At 43.7% G+C, this 20,643-nt stretch overlaps 1 protein-coding gene across 1 annotated transcript in view; it reads right to left on the bottom strand.

Annotated features, from left to right (window-relative positions):
- ptprg (protein tyrosine phosphatase, receptor type G) overlaps window positions 1-20,643 on the bottom strand; it is a gene marked incomplete at its 3' end in the record, with an annotated part of 152,113 nt that overhangs the window by 24,494 nt on the left and 106,976 nt on the right. The window contains 4 exon segments of the mRNA XM_023954677.1: window positions 6,875-7,067; window positions 8,174-8,331; window positions 11,755-11,821; window positions 15,658-15,753. Of these exon segments, the coding sequence (XP_023810445.1) occupies window positions 6,875-7,067; window positions 8,174-8,331; window positions 11,755-11,821; window positions 15,658-15,753 (514 nt within the window).

Below are 20,643 nucleotides of genomic sequence, written 5' to 3'. Positions count from 1 at the left end.
GTACGCTGTGTAAATTCAACCCAGAATCCTGCAAATGGAAATGATTGGTGATACGAAGTCCAAATTTGGGGACAAAGCAGCACAGGGTTCTTCAAGATGGACTGATGTTAAAGTTAAAAAAAAAAAAAAAGATGGACTGATGTTTGACTCTTCTTATTCATTGCATCAATAATTATCACTAACTTTAAGATGCAAACAAATGTAGGACCTGAGTAGCAGAGACATTCCTGAAGGTTTGCTGAGGTTAGCCCCCCAGAATAAAGCTGAGCAGTGTGAGAGAGGAGAACAAAAGGATCCGTTTGTGGGCCTCTAGATGGCACTGCAGGCTGCAGCATGAGGCGCTTCCACAGAACCATCAGCCTGACGGGGGAAAATCTGGACATGCCTCTCAGCACATCAGGGCAGCAGCAATCACAAACCAGTGTCAAATGACAATGTGCTTGCAGAGTTTCTGCCAAATTGAAATTGTCACCACAATTTTCTCCATTTGCACAGTCAGCCTGTGACGCAAATTATACACCGTGACATGTGAGGGAAAGAAAGGGAGGAATGGGAATCAGTCAAAGGAACAAAGGGGAAAAAAACAACAGGAAGGAAATCTGGGGGTGTTGATTAGGTGTGACAGGTGTGAAATGCATCATAACCCGTCAGATGTTCATTGTCAAGTTCAAGAGCTCAAGAACTATAATTTAATAGCAGCTGGGGATGTTACTGTGGTTTCAGTGGCAGTTTCAATCCTGTCTAAACTATCACTTCCTTTTTAAAAATAACCACAAAGATACAAATCTGCTGTTACAAAGTTCTGCTCCTGATTCTGAACATTAATGTATTTATGAGAGGAAACGATAAAGAATAGAGATGAAAAGCAGCATCGCTTAAAAAGCACAGATACAAACAAGATAAGGGTGGAAAAAAGGTGGAAATCTATCCAGACGGAAGTAATCGATTTCTGCCAGACGTCAGTTTCTCTTCCTGTTGTGTCTCCATCGTCTTTACCTCTTTAGGTACATGTGATGCAAACAAAAGGACATCCAATCATAGGCTTGCTTCAACCAAGTCGAGTCAATTACATTTGGCTGAAGGTGAACTGCAGTGAGTGATGTGTGGTGTGGCACTAAACAGACCCTCGATGTTTCACAGCACTTCAAAGAGTGCCTGAATAAATTAATATGACACACTATGTTTAACCAGAAGCAACACAACAGTCTAAAAGACCCAAAATGCTTTTTAGGTTTGAGTGCCAGTAAAAACGACAACAGAAAGGCCGGTTTATGTTTAGTTTTGGAGTCCCACTCCGATAACCTTTAATCTATCGTAAAAGGATTCCCGCTGGTCCATTAATGAGGATTTTAACAACAACTACAAAGAAAACGGTGTGGTTCTTTAGGACATAGTTTCTGCAGAACGGCAGTAGTTTAATAGAAATAGAAACCTCTAAGTTGTGGGCAGAAGGCTTAGGGTTCCCGTCCTAACTGCTGAGAGCTCTCTGTTCACACTCTCCCCGCTAGCTTACAGCCCCTCACACCCCCAGCCTATCATTAGCTGTGCAACAAAAATGGCAGCAATGTCAGATCCAACCCTCCGTCCAGTTCTGATCCAGATTCCAGCTCGGACCAGGAGAACAGAGACGTTCATGGATCTGTTGGTCTGACAGTGGATGATCAGAAAAGGGGCGGAGCTTGGAGACTGACCTGCAGATTTGAGTTGCTAAAGTAAGAACTACAAGCTTTTTCAAACAATTTGCATAAAGAAGTACTCAGAAATGCTATTTTCAGCTCAACTATCATCAGAAAAAATCCAAAAGAACATATGAAAACCCCATTTTCATCTGAGTGGGTCTTTAAATGCCAAATACATATGTAGACTGTCTCTGTTTAAGTCCAAGAACTGGACTGCATTGTATCGCCACAAAGTTAGTTAAGCTTTATATGTAGCTGCTCATGGACCATGTATGGAGATGAGTATTGAATCATGTAACACGGAAAGAGTCCAAACCAATAAAGAAGATTTTCATGTTAAATCTGCCGTTTAGATGACATTTAATATCCAACTCCTCAAACTGCTGCAGATGAGTTTTTTCCATTTGATCAGATTCTGTCCAAACGTAACCAAAACCAATAACCTGCAGTGATTACACTTAACTATGTAGTATTAGTCCACATTTTTGTCCAATCAAAGTGTTCATCTGTAAATCCACAGAGTGGACAGAGAGTGAAGCTCATTCTGTGACGGTCCTCAGAGCAGAGGAGTCTCTCTCCTGGCAGCTTCACCACAAACGGGATGAATTGATGCCGTTCTGCCTCGGAAAGCTGCACGCTCCGTTTTAGTGCAGCTGTAGTGACGCAGCGAACAAGAATGTCCCCAAAACAACAAAGAGACTGTCTCAGTACATACATTTATCTGAGGCATGGCTCTCAACGCACTCATAAGACGTATTTTTGGATAATGCAGGACTCGTGCCACAGATGCGATTGCAGGCTTTAGGAAAGCCTTAGTTACGATGGGATGCTGTCGCTTAGACAACAAGGAGCTTTTTTATTACCGCCAACACTAGAAAATAATGTCTGCTATTTTACTGTTCTCTGACATTTTTGTAGGTGATCAAAGCAAAAACAGAGAAAATAAAAAGATTTTTTAAAGAAACAGAATGTCTACACACTAAATCCTGGCTGTTCTGACTGAGCTGAGTTTTACTCACACTCACAATACAGCAAAGAGGAATGATCAAACACATTCTGCCTTATAGACTCTGCAATTAATATGGAACAATCAATAAATCTTCACTACACAAACTCATCTGCAATCTCTATTTTGCAGCTGAAGGGTTAGTGCCGCATCTCTAATGGCCAAACAACATTGGTGGCCATAAAAGCCACGGTGATTGAATATTCAGTCAACGTGTGACCCTGGCTCTCATCATGTCTTAAATCAAAGCACATCATTTGCTGTGTGGGGACACACGTGCATCACACCATCGGCACATATCAGCACAAAGAAGCTCCTGACCGTCTCATTGCCCAGCAGCTTCTATCTGGAAGGAAAGATCCGCTGGCCCTCATTCATCCTGCATCGGGACACAACACCACTAAAGCAACTTCAAGGCTTCATTTGTGAGGCTCTATTTTAGCTTTGCCACATATTAATGATGATTGCTGATCGCCTTTTTAAGAGCGTTCCAACTGCATCACAAGCATTCCTAATCGATCCTCCTCACCAGACTTCAAGACAAACACGGATTTAGGGAGTAGCAGCCTTTCTCATTATTCTCCTGCAGCCAGAGGAGCACTTTGAAGAAAAAAGACCAACCAAAATAGCTGGTCAGACCCTGCTGGGGGCTGTGCTCGCCATTGATGCGCCGTTTCATTTCAATGAATCACTCTTTCCTCTCGCATCAGATGAATGTTTTACAACTGTGAATTTGTTCACGTCAACAATTCACACTAAAACAAGCAATAAGTAACTATTGTAATTATAGCTGGATGGAAATTTCTAACTAAAGAGGAAAATATTTTATTCAACATCTGTGGAAGCACGTGTGGCTAGTTATGGGGGGGGCGGGGGTGTATTTCCAACGGGAAAATGTTCATGCAACTTAAAAAAGACGTTTCTGTCTGTTTGGATGTTGGAAAAGGATCCACTAATGAAGGAAGAAAGGCCTCTTGTACAGCAGGAGACTCCCTTGTTCTTGTTCCTGCAGCCCCCGAGACAGAAGCCGCGAATCAGGTGGGAGCTGTTGCAACGGAAACTACTCCAGAGGAGTCAGCCCAAGAAAATCCTGTCCTGGTCCCGCAGACGGCGCCCAATCAAAGAGCGGAGAAACTCTTCAAAGCACACAGAAAGAAGAGAACTTTCCTGTCCTTGTTCCTTCACCACCCGAGGCAAAAGGTAAAGGTAAGTGAGAGACGGCACTAGAGCCCGTCCCAGAGGACCCACTGTTATTGTTCTGGTGGAATCCTCTAATGAGGAACCAGTGCCAGGAGACCCAGAGCTCAACATCCCCCTGGAGGATACTCAGGATCCTGCTGAAACGATCCAATCACATCCGAGGGAAACAGTCCCAGAAGAGGACACAGAGGAAGAAGAGCATGAGCTGCGACGAAGATCATAGCTGACAACCGTTGCTGCACCTGCAGCTGTCATCATCTGACACGCTCCTATTACTCTTATTCTACCGAAAAAAGACCAGGGGGTTTATTTTTGTCTGGCTGGTCACAAAGTGATGATTCCTTCCTGAGAACAACATCATGTGATCGACACAAGCTGATAAACACAGCTCAGTCTCTGGGCGGAGTCTTAGAAAACCACCAGAATTCTGCTGTTTCCATGTGTTTTTCTACATTCCAACTCCTAAATGGGAGTGCAAACTCTGTGCAACAAAGAAACAAATCTACAAGATGCTAAAACAGGAGGCAAAAATACATATTTTCTGAGGAAGGATGACCATGAGAGTCTTGACTGCTGATAATCAAGGTTCTACGGTTTTTAGAATATTCTAACAGCAAAAGAGCTGACTAATTGTAGAACACCGGATAAAAAACAGCACAAAAAACCAAAACCCACCACAGTCTGTTAAACTTTCATCGTTCACACCAGCGGTCTCCAACCTGAGGCCCCCGGTGTAAATAATTCAGATTAGTAGCACTCTTCATCAAAGCCAAAGAGCAACAATGGGACAGTAAAAGAAGAAATAATTAGAACAATACATATGTTTTTAAAACTAAGTGGATCTTACATGAGTCAAAAACTTTTTTTAACATTCCACTAAATCAAGAGGCACTGAGAGTTTTACCTCCAAAATGCAAACGTCAGATACGGAGGAAGGTTTGGTGTATTGTTAGTATTAGAATAACTTTGGTGGCAAATCTATAGCAGTAAGATCTCATTAATACATGATGGATTTCATTTTGAAAGGAACCTGTATGTTCTGCTGTCAAAAGTAATTCAATAGAAATTTGACACTGCTTACACTATTGTTCCATTTTGTAAAGATTTAAAAGCTGCATGTCATGAAAGGCTTAATGACCACAAACATACACAAAGACTATTTTTCCCAACGGTGAGGTGGGCCTTTGCAGCTCTCTGAAACGGATTCTTTTAGCTGGCCTTGAAGGTCGCAGACCCCGCCATCAAGGGGGCCTTGAAGGTCGCAGACCCCGCCATCAAGGTGGCCTTGAAGGTCGCAGACCCCGCCATCAAGGTGGCCTTGAAGGTCGCAGACCCCGCCATCAAGGGGGCCTTGAAGGTCGCAGACCCCGCCATCAAGGTGGCCTTGAAGGTCGCAGACCCCGCCATCAAGGGGGCCTTGAAGGTCGCAGACCCCGCCATCAAGGGGGCCTTGAAGGTCGCAGACCCCGCCATCAAGGGGGCCTTGAAGGTCGCAGACCCCGCCATCAAGGTGGCCTTGAAGGTCGCAGACCCCGCCATCAAGGGGGCCTTGAAGGTCGCAGACCCCGCCATCAAGGTGGCCTTGAAGGTCGCAGACCCCGCCATCAAGGTGGCCTTGAAGGTCGCAGACCCCGCCATCAAGGTGGCCTTGAAGGTCGCAGACCCCGCCATCAAGGTGGCATTGAAGGTCGCAGACCCCGCCATCAAGGGGGCCTTGAAGGTCGCAGACCCCGCCATCAGGGGGGCCTTGAAGGTCGCAGACCCCGCCATCAAGGGGGCCTTGAAGGTCGCAGACCCCGCCATCAAGGGGGCCTTGAAGGTCGCAGACCCCGCCATCAAGGGGGCCTTGAAGGTCGCAGACCCCGCCATCAAGGTGGCCTTGAAGGTCGCAGACCCCGCCATCAAGGGGGCCTTGAAGGTCGCAGACCCCGCCATCAAGGGGGCCTTGAAGGTCGCAGACCCCGCCATCAAGGTGGCCTTGAAGGTCGCAGACCCCGCCATCAAGGGGGCCTTGAAGGTCGCAGACCCCGCCATCAGGGGGGCCTTGAAGGTCGCAGACCCCGCCATCAAGGTGGCCTTGAAGGTCGCAGACCCCGCCATCAAGGTGGCCTTGAAGGTCGCAGACCCCGCCATCAAGGTGGCCTTGAAGGTCGCAGACCCCGCCATCAAGGTGGCATTGAAGGTCGCAGACCCCGCCATCAAGGGGGCCTTGAAGGTCGCAGACCCCGCCATCAAGGGGACCTTGAAGGTCGCAGACCCCGCCATCAAGGTGGCCTTGAAGGTCGCAGACCCCGCCATCAAGGTGGCCTTGAAGGTCGCAGACCCCGCCATCAAGGTGAATCAGCTGATTGTGACTGGGAGAAAAGCAGCGTCCCACCGATATGCAACACTTCAAAGTTTTGCATCATGCTGCAAAGCCACGTCTCCATGTCACACTGTAACTGTTACTTGCAAAGATTTCAAATTTTAGACACTCAAGACGTTTTTCCGTGTTTTTAGCTGAACTTCTATTTGCTCCACACTTCTCAAGGTCAGCACAGTCGAGATTTTTTATCTCATTAATAGCTGGGATCTAGATCTCAGAGACTAGAATGAAAATGAGTCAAAATCCTTTTGCTCCAGACCCGACAACAGAAAAACTTGATTTAGGATAAAAAAACTCAAATTGCTATTTTTGGTTCCATTTTTAGAATGTTACTTTAAAGTTTAACAAATGTTAAGTTACGACTGGCATTCATTGTGGTTATTCAGGAAACCAAAATGTAGGAATAGGTGCTCATCGGCTAATTAATGTCAACCGTGTAAAGTGGGGGCTTTTGTCTGCTTCAGAATCCACTGGCATCACATTAATAGCATAAACGGGGAAAGAGCTACAGCTCTGGTGTTAAAGGGTTAAATGCATTCACTTTCCTTAAAGTATAAAATTAGGATATCATAACTGCCATTAGAGGAGCATTCCTGGTTTCTGGTTTGAAAGACAAAGGTTTACCTCTTGCGGCGTCAGTGCTGTGAGGACTTCCCAGGATCTCGGTCAGATCCCTCTGCCATGCGTCCCTCACGGCAGACTTAAAAACCTTCCTTTGGGCCAGGTCCTGCAGAGGTCGGAAGTTGTTCCTCAGGTACTCGACAGACTTGACGTGGTCCTGCTGCTCCGTGGTGAAGATGGAGTAAAACGCTTCCAGCTAGGCGGGCAGAAACAAACCCAAGTTATGACGCAGGTTTGTGTAAAGCTCTCAAACACAATAGATCATCATAGATCATCGTCCAGAAGCAGCCACTTGCTGACGGTTCACGAGTGCAGCAGTATTTGCAAAGAAACATTAACACATCCAGCAGCAGCAGCCACAGCCGCAGCCGCAGCAGCAGCCGCAGCAGCAGCCGCAGCAGGGCCTTCAATCACCGCCTGCTACCTGCTGAGTTGTAACTTCTCAATGGGACAAATTTGTGGCCATTGATTGCCAAGAATGATCTCCTGCCGCGCGCTGTAATGACTACACATTGCAGATCCGGGGGATCAATGTGTCCTATGGGTGCTTGGAGAAATGAATTACAGCTTCATAAAAGACTATCTGTGAGCGTCACAAACATTGTTCCGCTGGTCAATATCCCTGCAGTAGAAGTCATCTCCGAACAAAAGATTTGTCCTCACGAGTCAGAGAAATTCCACTGATCCAAACATCTGCAGTACAGAATGCATTAGAGGCTGTGCAGCAGCGTGACCCCCGAGCTGTATGCAAAAAAGATGCAGTGGAGGGAATAAGCAAAAAAAAAAAGAGAGAAAAGATTTAGCGTATTTTATCCAGCACAATATGAAAAAAGCTACGTAAAAAAGTCATTAGAACATAAAGCCCAGAGGCACGGCTATACATTTTTCATTAAACACGTGTTAAGCTGATTTTCTGATAGTTTAAAAATCATTTTAATTTGATGGACATGAGTGATTTCAGTAGCATAGTAAGAAGCCCACATGTGATGCTGAATTACATGTATGAAGCCACTGATGGTGTCTAACAGAGCAACAGCATCATATAGAAAAGTTCTACTTCCCATCGACCATCACTCAAATGCCAGTAATTGGCTCCCTCTTCCTGTTTAACCATGCACTATATAGGCAGTCACGGTTTCAGATGCAAAGGAGCTGCTGAGGAACGAGGAAAGAGGACCAAGACCAGAGGCACACGGGTAGAAAATTGTTTGTGCCGTCGCAGCTTTGCTGCCGGAGCACAAATGGGATGTTCCTGTGTGGAGAATCCGGCTGTGTAGGCGTGTGTGACTGGACTGAACGCACCTGTGAGTGGGACAGATACACCGGCCTGGAGAAGACGATCCACTCCACCACCTTGCTGCAGGGGGGAGTGGTCAAAGAGCCGGTGTATCGGTAATAGCTGTCCACGGACGATGGCAGCAGATCCCTCAGGACGAACGGCCGGAGGTTGGTCTCCTTTTCTGTTGTAAAACACGGGGTTAGAGTTTACCGCTACATCAGACTGTAAAGCCCAAAATGGCAGAAAAAACACTCTTTATTTCTCTGTTTCCATCTAAACACTGCAAAAACAGGCCCTTAGGAAATAGGTCAGAAATTCTTACACCAATGGCTTATTGCTTTTAAAGTCTCACTACAATGAAATGGTGTTTTTGACAAGTTAGTGTGGCAGCTTTTTTATGGAGGACATACATATATCTATCTTAAACTAAGTTTCTTAATAAGATTTTCTACTCAGTTTTTGCAGTGCAGTGAAAATGTTGTTTATTGTTATTGTGATATCGTCCTTTGCACTGTCACAAAAGATGGCGTAAATTGCAATAAACAGCTGTCTTAAATGTTAACACACATGCTAAATTAATCTCATGGCAGCATGAAGTATTTCATAAATTAAATAGAGTCCTTCAACCAACTGACTGAAGCCATTAGACGCCTGCCTTCTATGTAGACAAGGATCATTGGAGTATATTTAGAGTTATGTTGACTTCTCTTAATGCTATTCTTAAACCTTTATAGTAAACTATATCCATGTATATGATAAAATATTTCCTTTGGCGCACAACATCCTCCTAGAGCTGACCTCAGCAGTTTCTCCCACGAAAACAAACATCTGAACTTTTCCAAAGATGGATGTTTATTTTGTTCATATAAAACAAAAGCGTCGAGCCGATCGCCGCTAGCTTAACTGAGAAAGTGGGCGTGTCTGTTAGCATGGGGGCGGAGCTGGCAGTGCAGACTCTTCCTGGAAGGGGCTGTTCCTCCCTTTATCTACGTCACAATGTGAGAACCTGCTGGTTTTCGTGGATTGGGAGGGGCTGCGGCTCAGAGAGCAGGTTTATAGAGGAATACTAAGAAATATGTGACTGGATCAAATTACCACTATGGGGTTGTTTTTGTGAGGAATAATCATTATAAAACACTTCAAAGCATGGTATAGACCCTTTAAAAAACTGCTACAGTGAAATGAAAATGATGCATTTAGTTGTTTTTGCTTTTAGTTCATGTGTAGAATGTGAGTTTTTGTGCAGCCCTGAAAGTGACTTCATTTCTCTGTACTGGTGGCTGTTTTCCTGCTTTCCTGTGAGCTCCACCGGTGGAAAGACGGTAGTTATCGCTGCAGACAGATCTCTCTGCTGAGGCTAAGAGAGCAGCAAAGGCAGGGAGGTCTGATAAGATGGCCAGCTCTGACAGCTGATCTGTGCTTGGGCGGTAAGCTTGCTCTCCACTGTGTAACAACTGTAGCTGGGCCGCAAAGATTAAGAAGATCCAATGATTAGCTATCCTCTGATCAGAACCTGGCCGGGTCTGTGTAGAGAGAAAGAGAAAAATATATATCCAGAGGAAGATGCCCTTATCTCCTGGAAGTATGTGGGCTTTGGGTGTTGGTTTGTTTTTACCCTGAATTATGACGAGACAAACCCAAACACAGCAACGTTTATGTCACATCCGATCTCTCTGGGCTCACAGCCTTATCTCAAAAGAAACAGGTTTAGGGTGTGGTTTCATTCAGACTACAGAAGCACAGGAAGCCTCGCCCCCTTGCCTCATCTGTACCCAGAGTCCAACTCAGTATGCACAGTCTTTCTCCTCTTCAGACAGCGTACGTGCCCTATCGCTCCTGGGCTGCTGAGATGCTGATGGATGGATGACTGGGATAACGAGCTAGTGGAAAAGCAGCCGTCCTAGCAGCAGAGAAGGCGAGGAGCATTTAGAAGCTAAGCAGGAAGAGAGTCCACAAACACCACACCCATGCCAAGCGTCTTTTCAGCTGGGAAATGAGATTGTGTGTTGCTGCACAAACATCTGTGCTGCTTTACAGCGCAGGCTTCAAGCACAGAGGCTGTGCTTAAGGAGGAGGAGCGGGCTGTCGGCCAACCAGTTAGTTCAGAAAACCCAGAGATTTTCCAGAGTAGATGTAGTAGAAACATATAAACAGAGTGAGCTGATGAAAAACAGTCCTGCAGGAGACCAATGCTATATTTACAAAAAATGAAGATTAATAAATAATGAAACAAACAAAAAACAGTCTGTGTCAAACGTATTTCCTTCAGCCCAGTGATATTATAAGGCCTCACTTTCAAGCCCTGCTGTTATTTACAGTGAATGAATGGATGGTAAAGGTTTTTCATAACAGAAGCATTCTGTTGTTGGCTACATAGAAGGGAAAGCCATAGAATTATGGGATGTTCATACATAAGATCACACTCAAGAGTATCAGCATATTGTATTAAGCAAAGCGAATTTCAGCATTTGGTCCAAACACGTCTCCTGACGTGGACAAATTCTGCAGGACGTTTGATGCTGGTGATGCTTTTGGCTGCAGCCTCTGAAGGTGAGGCTGTGAGGGAACAGACTGCAGAGGATCTCCTCACGGTGAGGAGTCCTGCTTTTGCAGACAGCAGCAGTCATGGAGGCAGGAGGTCTGTCCGCATCCAGCGTTTGGACAACTTTTCCTGTGAGCATGCTAACTATGACTTCATATCATTCATGACGCCATCAAGTGGATTTTGTTCCATATCTGTCTGCTTGGAGGGCTGAATGTAGGGTATGGAGGAGCCGTAGGGAAAGAATTTGGATCCAGTCAAAGACCCTCATTGGAAGTGGTGAACGCGCTTTAGCCCAGGCCAGTGTGAACGACACATGGACACTGACATCAGGAAGAACCCATGTAGGAGCCACATTTCAAAAATGAACAGTTTTCATTCATAAATTAACACAATAAGTAACTAAAAAAAGATGGTCTTAATAATAAATGTATTTAAATTAAAAGCCGGTTTACTTTCCTATGAAATGCTGAGAGGAACATGCATTAGTGGGCGGGGCAGCCGAGCAGGGTTTGTGGGTCGTTTGTGGGTAGCACCTAGACTTCCCTGACTCCTCTCTACAAAGAGGAATTGTTCCTCCAACAAATCGTTTGCCCAAAACACATTTATTTACCGTTCCTGGCAGGTTTAGAGGTCTCGTTCTGCGGCCCCACAGTAAACTATCAGGGACAAGGCAGTTTGGTCCGTTCTCCTTCTCAAGTCGGAGCCGTTTGTCCTGCTCGGTTTAATTCAGCGGGTTATAAAGCAGCCAATGTTTAAGCAGCTAAATACAGACATATTGATATTTCTTTTTGTGCAAACAAGGACGTGTCTAGGTGGATAAACCACCGTAAACATCATTTCTGAAGGGTTCTGTGCAGGTCAGCTGTTCAGTGAAAATCCCACATCAATTGAACTCCTGTCGTAATATTCGGTGGTAAGAAGATTTGGTATAGCAGACAAAATATATCATTTAGTTACATATAAATCCTGCAGAGCACCAAATATCTATTCAGCATCTGCATTTGAAGGCTGTTTATGTATGACGCAGAGTTTCCACATGGTTGCCTTCTTATTACTTACCATGATGCACCACTCCTTTCAATCCCTGGATGATTGGTTCCACCGCCGGGTTGTCTTTTTGTCCGAGCTGTAGGGAATATCCACAAGCAGAAGGATTACCAAAGGGATTATAGGACTTGTAGGATAATCTAAATAAAATGCCAAAAAAAAACAATCAAGTTGATCAGAAGACAAAGGAGAAGGAGAATAAAATAAGAGCAACTGATTAAGTGGGAGATAATCAGGCTGGTCTTCATATAATCCATAAGCATCCTAAGGTTTAGAATCTGAATGTCATGGCTTCGGCTCGTATGGCATTGATTTACTTGAGAGATGCTTCAACGCTCTTTTCATTTCCAGAGTTATAATCATTTTTCTGACAAACATTGACTGTAAGCATGTAGAGGCTTCTAGAGAATAAATACCATTTCCTTCAGCCCAGTGATATTATAAGGCCTCACTTTCAAGCCCTGCTGTTATTTACAGTGAATGAATGGATGGTAAAGGTTTTTCATAACAGAAGCATTCTGTTGTTGGCTACATAGAAGGGAAAGCCATAGAATTATGGGATGTTCATACATAAGATCACACTCAAGAGTATCAGCATATTGTATTAAGCAAAGCGAATTTCAGCATTTGGTCCAAACACGTCTCCTGACGTGGACAAATTCTGCAGGACGTTTGATGCTGGTGATGCTTTTGGCTGCAGCCTCTGAAGGTGAGGCTGTGAGGGAACAGACTGCAGAGGATCTCCTCACGGTGAGGAGTCCTGCTTTTGCAGACAGCAGCAGTCATGGAGGCAGGAGGTCTGTCCGCATCCAGTGTTTGGACAACTTTTCCACTGTGAGCATGCTAACTATGACTTCATATCATTCATAGCAGGAACTAAAACTCAGATAAACAACTTTCAACTGATTTTTTGGTAAAAATGAAACAATAGGCTTGATATTTGATGTGATCTTAGTTCTCTATTGTTTAATGTTTGTTGGTTTAGACTTTATATAATCTTTCATGCCAAATTCATTTTTTTTTTTAAATGTATTCTTCTAAATTTGATTCATTTTCATTTCGAAACACTGAAGCAACCAAACAGCAATGAAAGAAATTGTGCAGTTTAGAAGTATTAAAATGTAAAAGGGGCAGAAAAACAAGCTTTCGGCTTTTTGTTCCCTTCATTGTCCGTATAAGAACTTGTGCAAGATCTTTTGTGGAAATGAAATTAAAAAAGCAAAAAATTCAAATTGATAAAGCACAAAGAGAAAGTAAAGACGTAAAAGTTCTCCATCTAAAGACGCTTTAACCTGACAAGTTCAAAGGGGAACTCCAGTTTTCCACAAAAATCCAAAATTTGAGAGACAGCAAGAAAACTTCCATAAATTACTTTGGTGATCCCAAAACTCAAAAGTTGCTCAATCCAAGCTTCTGGAATATCCCAGCCAATCAGCTTCCGGGGATTCACATGGGTGGTGTGGCAGAGACTTGGGCCGGATGCCCTTCCTGACACAACCCTGTGTTTTATCTGGGCAGGGGACCAGCACAGGGGACCCAAACCCGGGCCCCCATGTGGCTACATAGTTAGGCAGTACCACGAAAGGTCCTGTTAATCACATTTCTTCCTTCTGAAACCGGCCTCCAGTGGACATTTGGAGAACTGCAACATCTGGGATTATACCATATTTGAAAAAGCAGCGTGGGATTTTGATTAAAACCTTGATTAGGACAACATTACTGTAAATGTGGATCATAGAGAGATGTTTGTAGTCTTCTTTTTACTAATGAAATATTTTTGGGGAACTTGGGTAAAAAAAACTTTGTAACTGTTTCCCTAAATGTTTCTAGATTTCAATTCCTTAACGTTTCAGGTCATCTGTCCTCCAAGTTGTCTCAACAAGAGAAAAAAAAAGACAAATTCTCACAGAAGGTTCCTTTCTCGCCTGCCTTACCAACACCTAATTGCTTGTGATGACTAAACACGGACATTATTGCTCAGCTCCACCTTTTACGAATATTCCCAATGTCCTACTTAAGACACAATAGTGGACCAAACCGTGCTGGGATGTAGGGACTAATCCTCTCTTGCTCAACATTAATTCTGGTTAGTCAGAGGAGAATAATTGTGTGGAAGTGAATGCTGAACGTGGATAATATGCACACCTTAGAGGCCAATAATAGGTCTTTGGGGAGCACAGTAAAAACCCTCCTCATTGATTACAAATGGTAAATTTGAGCCAATGTGTGTCAGCCCGCTAAAAACCTCTCACACTGTAAACTGCTGTTCAGCGGGTTGTGTACGTTGGTGCTAATTGCAGTAAGCAATAGGGTTGTCAGGACTCAGCGGAGCCATTTAGGTGCTCCCACACAAACAGTAGATCACTGTCTGTGCAAAGACCTACATTACAAAACACCTGTGTCCCCATTCCAGCATGCCTCTGCAAGGAAAACTGACCTTTGACCTAACTGTCATCCCTGTGAGTGTGGGCATGCACTGATCACCTGCCTTTACTAGTGACCAGAGACGGTAGAAAGAGGCTTTCAGTGCAGTGACTCACCATGAATTAATCTCAGAAGTGATTCCAACTGAAAATGTGAGCAATCTCAGTCATTAGGAGCCTTTGTGTTCAGATCTTCAAGGAACAATTTAAGGTTACCGAGATAGCAATCTGCCACAAAGCGCTAAAAATGATTAGCAACCAGATGAAAAGAGGCTTTTGCTCACATAAATCATTTCAGAAATATAATATTGCAGCACTTAATGGGAACCCTGGCTGTGTCCTTGCTGTGTGTAGTTAGCATGTGGCATACATGGGTTTTCTCTGGGTCCTCCAGCTTCCTCCTCCAGGCCACAGATAACTGTCACGGATAGATCAGGGTCTAGTGTACGGTCTGTGTGTGACCCTGAATGAACTGGCATCCTGTCCAGGGAGAACCTTGCCTCTAAAGCCAGTATAGATAATCAAATAACGGACAATTGATAACTCAAAGATATCGGCAACATCCATATTACACTTCATTATGTTTTACATTCAGTTAAATTCCTTGTTAGCTTTGTTTTCTTCCACCCAGCTATTGCTCTACAAACCATATGTTCCTCACTAAAAGCCACAATTCAAACCCTTAGAACCTGCAGTGCTTTATGGACTAAATCTGGTTGTGTTAATGGTGTCGTGGCAGTTCAGAGAGGCACACAACACTCTGTCCAAATGTTTGGTTGGATGTTAACCAACTAACGTGGTTTAACGAGCTGCTGGACTGTGATCTTTTTACGTGTCATGAACAAGGATAGAAGTTAGCGTAGTTAGTTTGCTTTAGCGATATCAGTCTGTTTGTTTCATGTTGCAAACATGGTTGGGAGTCAGAGGTTTATGTTTCTTTAACTTGTCCTACAGCTGAGCAGACAGATCAGAGCTGAAGGCCTCTTGTGTTGGACAGATTTTACTGTTACGATAGGATTTATGGATCTTCAGACAAACAAAGCCCATATTTGTATTAAGCTTTATTTATAATAATTAGGTGTACATGCATTGATTGTTGGACTGGACGGAAGAAAGAAGAGACAGAGAGTAGGATGTTAGAGATGGCGGATGAGGGGTTAAGATGGGGGAGGTGGGGGGGCCATAGCGTCAAGAGTATCATAAGTACATTGCATGACTTAGTTCTCACATATACACACTAACATTAATAGTCTGCACACATCTATTTACTGGTTTTAAGTATATTAACAGAGGTTCAATAAATAAAGCAAATAGAGAGGGGGGGCAGTGGACACCCCTGTCTGGTGCCTTTTTGGAGGATCAAACAGATTAAATGTGGACCTCACCTTAGAGAAATAAATCAGTAATTCTTCAAGCTAAAGCAACAAACCAGTGCTTCATTGGATTCTTTGATCTTCCTGGTAAGTCTAGACCTTAAGTCGTGATACTTTACCTCAAAGAAGACAGCCATGGCAGCGATGATGCGTCTCTCCTTGATGGCAGCAGTGAGGCTGTCAAAGTCGTCTGAATTGTAAAGGTAGATCTGCATCTGGGATGGGAAACAGAGCATAAACAGCTTGAGCAGTGGACAAGGAGAAGCAGGAGTCCTGTCATCAATCACTCCGACGCTCTGCTGAAGAGCTGATGAAAAGCTGTGTTGAGGGGCTGAAAAAGGCTGTATTTATCCCTCCTATAAATCTCTCATAATCTGTGTCATTCTTCTTTTGCCTGTACTGTCACTCCTGGAGGCTGCCAGAGAAATACAGCATCCCCTTCCTCAGGGTGACTGTCCTCACAGGCACGCTAACAAGGAGAAAGGAGAGAAACTTGGGAAAATCTTCCCCGTTTTCCTCTTCCCTTTGCAAACATCCAACAGAATGGTTTGCCTTTAATCATCTCTCCCAATTACCTTAAATCACCCACAACAGTGCTTCTGATTTCCAAACTAAGCTGCTTGTTTGTGTACACTGAAATCCACTTTTCACAGGATTTACCAATAGTCTTCACGGCTCCATCCTTTAAAAACCCTAAAAACAACAGGGATTAAAAACCTGTTTAAAGCAGAATGTATGGTAGAACTGATGGAATCTTCAAACGATTCGAAAAGTAGCATTTGGAGCTGCAAGGCCTCGGAGAATTCAAAAATCTTTTGTGTCACTGAATTGAGTTAGTTGGCAATAAGAAAAAGGTCCTAGATGTTGATTTCATTAGATGCTGGATTCAGACTTGAAAGATTTTTGGTTTCAGTCCGAGTCCACTAAAGTTGTTCCACGTTGAGTCTCGAACATTGTGTTTGGTCTGTTTTCAGATCCGAGCGGACCGTCCTGTTACGGACCAAAGCTTTTAAACATGTGACTAAATATCTCCTCAGTCATTGGTCAGGAACGAGGGCGGGGCAAAACAACAAGAGAAAGACAGACGTGCTGCGCTCTACGCTTCTTCTCGGTTTAATTAACTTATTAAAACTTTACATGTTGATGGTCGGTTTTGAATGTCTTGAACAAACTTTGTACTTGTTACTTTGGTACGCCGGTTCGTGCTGCAGGGCGGTTACTGAGGAGACGAGCGGCGTGAGCTTTAGCTCAGAGGAAGCTAGCAGCTGCAGTGTTGAGGAGACGTCTGGTAGGAAGCATACTGATCAGTCTTTATGATGGTTGTTTTAATGAGCCTGCATTCATCCAATCACATTTCAGTGAGTTGCTGTGTCTCATCATTCTGGAGTTATGGCGTTGTTTTCAGAGAATTCTGCTTTTAGGGGGACGAGCGCCGTGCACGTGCCGTGCACGTGCCGTGCACATGCTGTTTAACGAGACACAGAAAAGCACGTAGAAGTGTTGTTAGCGGTGTTAAAAATAACTTTCTAAGTAGGCAATTGGACTCTTTTGTCTGATAACACGACAACCAATACTTTCCAGTTGTCCACGGCTCAACCGTGGCTTCATTCCTGCTCTGTTTACGTTGGTTACGGTGGCCGTTTGCTCCAGTTGTTCTGCTCCGTGGATGGATTGTATCCCGACTGAGGAATCTCAGAGCGAACCGAAGCTCAGTCTGACTGGAACCGAACCGTGACCACCTCCAAAGACGGGTCAGAGGGCGGTTCCTGGTCCCGGACCAGGGTCCGCTTGGGTGTATTCAGACTGAAAATGTGTTCTGGATTATCGGGGAGAACGAACTCTGGGTCACTTCCAGTGGACCAAGTGAGTTCAAACAAAGAGTTTGCCCCCCTCCCTTTTAAAAAAGGAAATGATAAGACTCCAGCTGACGACAAAGAAAAGAAACAAGCATAGAAAAGAAAAGAATAAGGTCATTGGGTCCAACCAAGCCAGTGGTTCAAATGACTATCCAAATAATTTAGGTTAATCAGTTTCCTTCAGAGTTCCTTTAACTGCAGCCTTTAATGGAACTAATTTGTTGTGTGAGACTCAGCAAGAAGGAGGACTGGCCATTCATCACCCGTTAGATGTTATTAACTACATTACCCAATTATGCTGCCCCCTTAGGCTTCATTTACTCACCCAGATTGGTTCACGTGGCCGACTATGGTTAACTGCACACTTTGGAAAAAGTGATTTTCAATTAAACACTTTCATAGCACTTAATAAAGACACTCCAATGACTTGATAAGACAGTCTGTTGACTGTTTGTTTGCTGGGAGCAAACGTGACCCGTTCCCTCAGACAAAGGAGTTGGGGTAAAACAGGACAAACAGGTGGTCTGACAAATCTTAAAGCTGTTTGCAAAGCAGAGGAATGTGCAGCTCATATTTCCTCAGAGATTTTTCCGTCTAAATTCAGTTTATGCCAAATGTTTTCTGCATTTCCAGCACAGAGTGAAGACAAAAGCCTACAGCTCCTCTGCATTCCCATGTCCCACTTACAGCGGAAAGGGTAAAAAACAAAGTCTTGCTCTGCTGCGTTCCCAGGACGCTAAATGTTGAGCCAAGAAAAGAAAAGCAAAGAAAGAAGAAGTTTTATCACAGAGAAGCAAATGCTTTTCCCTCGGATTCCTGACTGTGCTACGACAACATTTGGTTTGATCAATTCACAATCCTCACACTCTTTTTGCACATTTTCATCTACCTTGCTTTTTTTTTCTAGAGCATCTAAGTGCTAAAGTTTTAATTTTCAAGACACCAAATGTGTCAGCCACTTGTTACTTTATTAGCACACATCCCTGACAAAACTTTGCAAACAGGAGTAGAGCAAGTTCATAGTTTCTTTGAATAAAAACAGATTTGACTAAGAAACATGCTTTGTTGACCTCATATTATTCCAGCAGAGAGTGAAACAAACACAAAGGCGTACAGTGTTTGGTGCACAGTAGAAACAGGAACATGAAAAGTCTCAACTTTGCAACATCAAGCAGGTAAACAATGATTCCCAACCGTTTGATTCAGAGACCGTCTGTGATATTTTTAGTGTCAAACACGGCTGCTAAAGCTTCCATCATGCATTTCACTGAATCCTCTGCTCTGCAAATGGCTGCTCAATGTCCTGTGGTGTGTTTTCATGACACGTTTCTACGTGGATCTCATGTTTGCGGGCTGCCTCAGTGATTCGTTTCTCAGAGCTCTGAGCGGGAAAAGATCAACCTCCAGTCATCGAACACACGCCCTGACTTCCTTACGCGTCTTGGACTACTAGCACGATGGCTTCCAGTGTTTTCACGCTTCAATCTTCTTTACTGTATGCTCACAGGAACATTTATTCACATGCCTTTAGTGTGTGCAAATGTGTACCCTTCTAAAGTGGGATTTGCAGTCCATGTATAAATAATCTCACCTTGGTGACATCCTAATATATTATGAGAAACGATCTCCCTAAGGTACCCTGAAGGAGAAAAAGTCCACAGTTTCATTTTTCATTATGCTGTTGGAGAAAACAGGTGGTCCATGTATTGATCTCCTCCCTCCACTTCCATGAAAAAGACCGTGGTTAGATTAATGTCAAGCTCCAGAGCCACAGGCCAGCAGCAGCCATTGCTTTTCCTTTTTCTCCCTTTTTTATTTATTGTCAAACCTAACCAGAGTGCAAAGCCAGATCAGTTCTATAACAGCCCATCATCTCAGCTTTAAACACATCATTTGCCTTTCCCTTTCTCCAGCTCAAATGTATTTGTGTGCAAAAAGACACTTTTCCTCAGTAGGAGTACATATTTTATGCAGTGTCACATGTGGCCCAAGGCTGGATGTGACTCGGTTGGCGTGGAAAGATAATTAGCCAGAACGTTATAAAACTTTTATCCTGGCAGAGGCCAATAACTCCTGGGCCTGAACCTTCACGGTCCAGAAAGACCTCAACAGAACCGATGGAACCTGTGCTTAAAAAGGTCACCGCGTGCTGCAAGCACACGTCTACATGCTTTAGAGCACACGCATTCATTCTGTCAACCTCAAATGCATCATATTGTTGGATTTCATAAATGTGACAAATGAAAATGGACCATGGTAGAAGATGAAGCTGTCACATGGTTAAAAGCCAGAGCCATTTCTCCTGAGCCATTCATCATCTGGTTTTACGTTTACTCTCTGATTCACCGAGTGGAACAATGCTTCACGTTTGATGTATGCAGTCGGCCTTATGAGTGAGGACTTTTCAAAGGTAAACGTCTGTAATCCACCTAATACAAGCATGTGAACATGAAAGTCTGCCGCCAGCTTCTAAGTTCAAAAAGGGAAAAAATGAAATCTGAAAGTTCACAGTGGGTTGAAAAATTCCACTCAAAGTGTTGTAACCTAAAGACCAATCTGATGAAAATGCTGTTTCTGGTGTTTGTAACATGTTCTCATGGCATTTTCTGATGATGGAGGACTTTATACAGACAATTAGGATTGAAAGGAAACATTTTTGAGCATTTATTCAAATCGTTGTAAATCAGGAGAAGACGAAAAACTTTTGTTTAAAAAAGATCTTCTTTGTGACGTAAACAATAAACTGGGTTATGGTGTTACACTGGTGCTATGAAACCATATAGTGACGCCAATGTACATGCCACTGAAACACAAGCTGGCTTTAAACAGTAAATGATTTCAAAATAAATATGATAAAGAGAACACTCTAGATTTTAAAACACTAATTATATTCAAGTTTGAGTTTTTAGTCAATTGTGTTTCTCTTTATATTTTTTCTCTCTCTTGATTATTTTATTTTTTCTCTCTCTTGATTTTTTGTTACTTTCAATGCCAAAGAACTGGCACTGTTTTAACCCGCGAAGGGGCGGAGTCTGATGGGCGTTGTGTCAGATTGCTCATGTATAAGAAAAGCAAATTTGCATGTCGTGGGAGGATCTGGAGAGCTGTTGGCTGCTGCCATGGAGGCTGCAGACAGGTGGAACAACCGAACCGTAGCTGTAATGCTAAGTGCCTGTTTCCTGTGGGTAGTGATGGATTTACGGCTCTTTTAAGGAGCCGAATTTTTTGGTTCAGTTCATGTCAAAGAGC

The sequence above is a fragment of the Oryzias latipes genome, chromosome 5 (genome assembly GCF_002234675.1).
Source record: "Oryzias latipes chromosome 5, ASM223467v1".
Taxonomy (NCBI): domain Eukaryota; kingdom Metazoa; phylum Chordata; class Actinopteri; order Beloniformes; family Adrianichthyidae; genus Oryzias; species Oryzias latipes.
The sequence above is the reverse complement of the archived record's forward strand: the minus strand, read 5'-3'. Positions and strand labels throughout refer to the sequence as shown.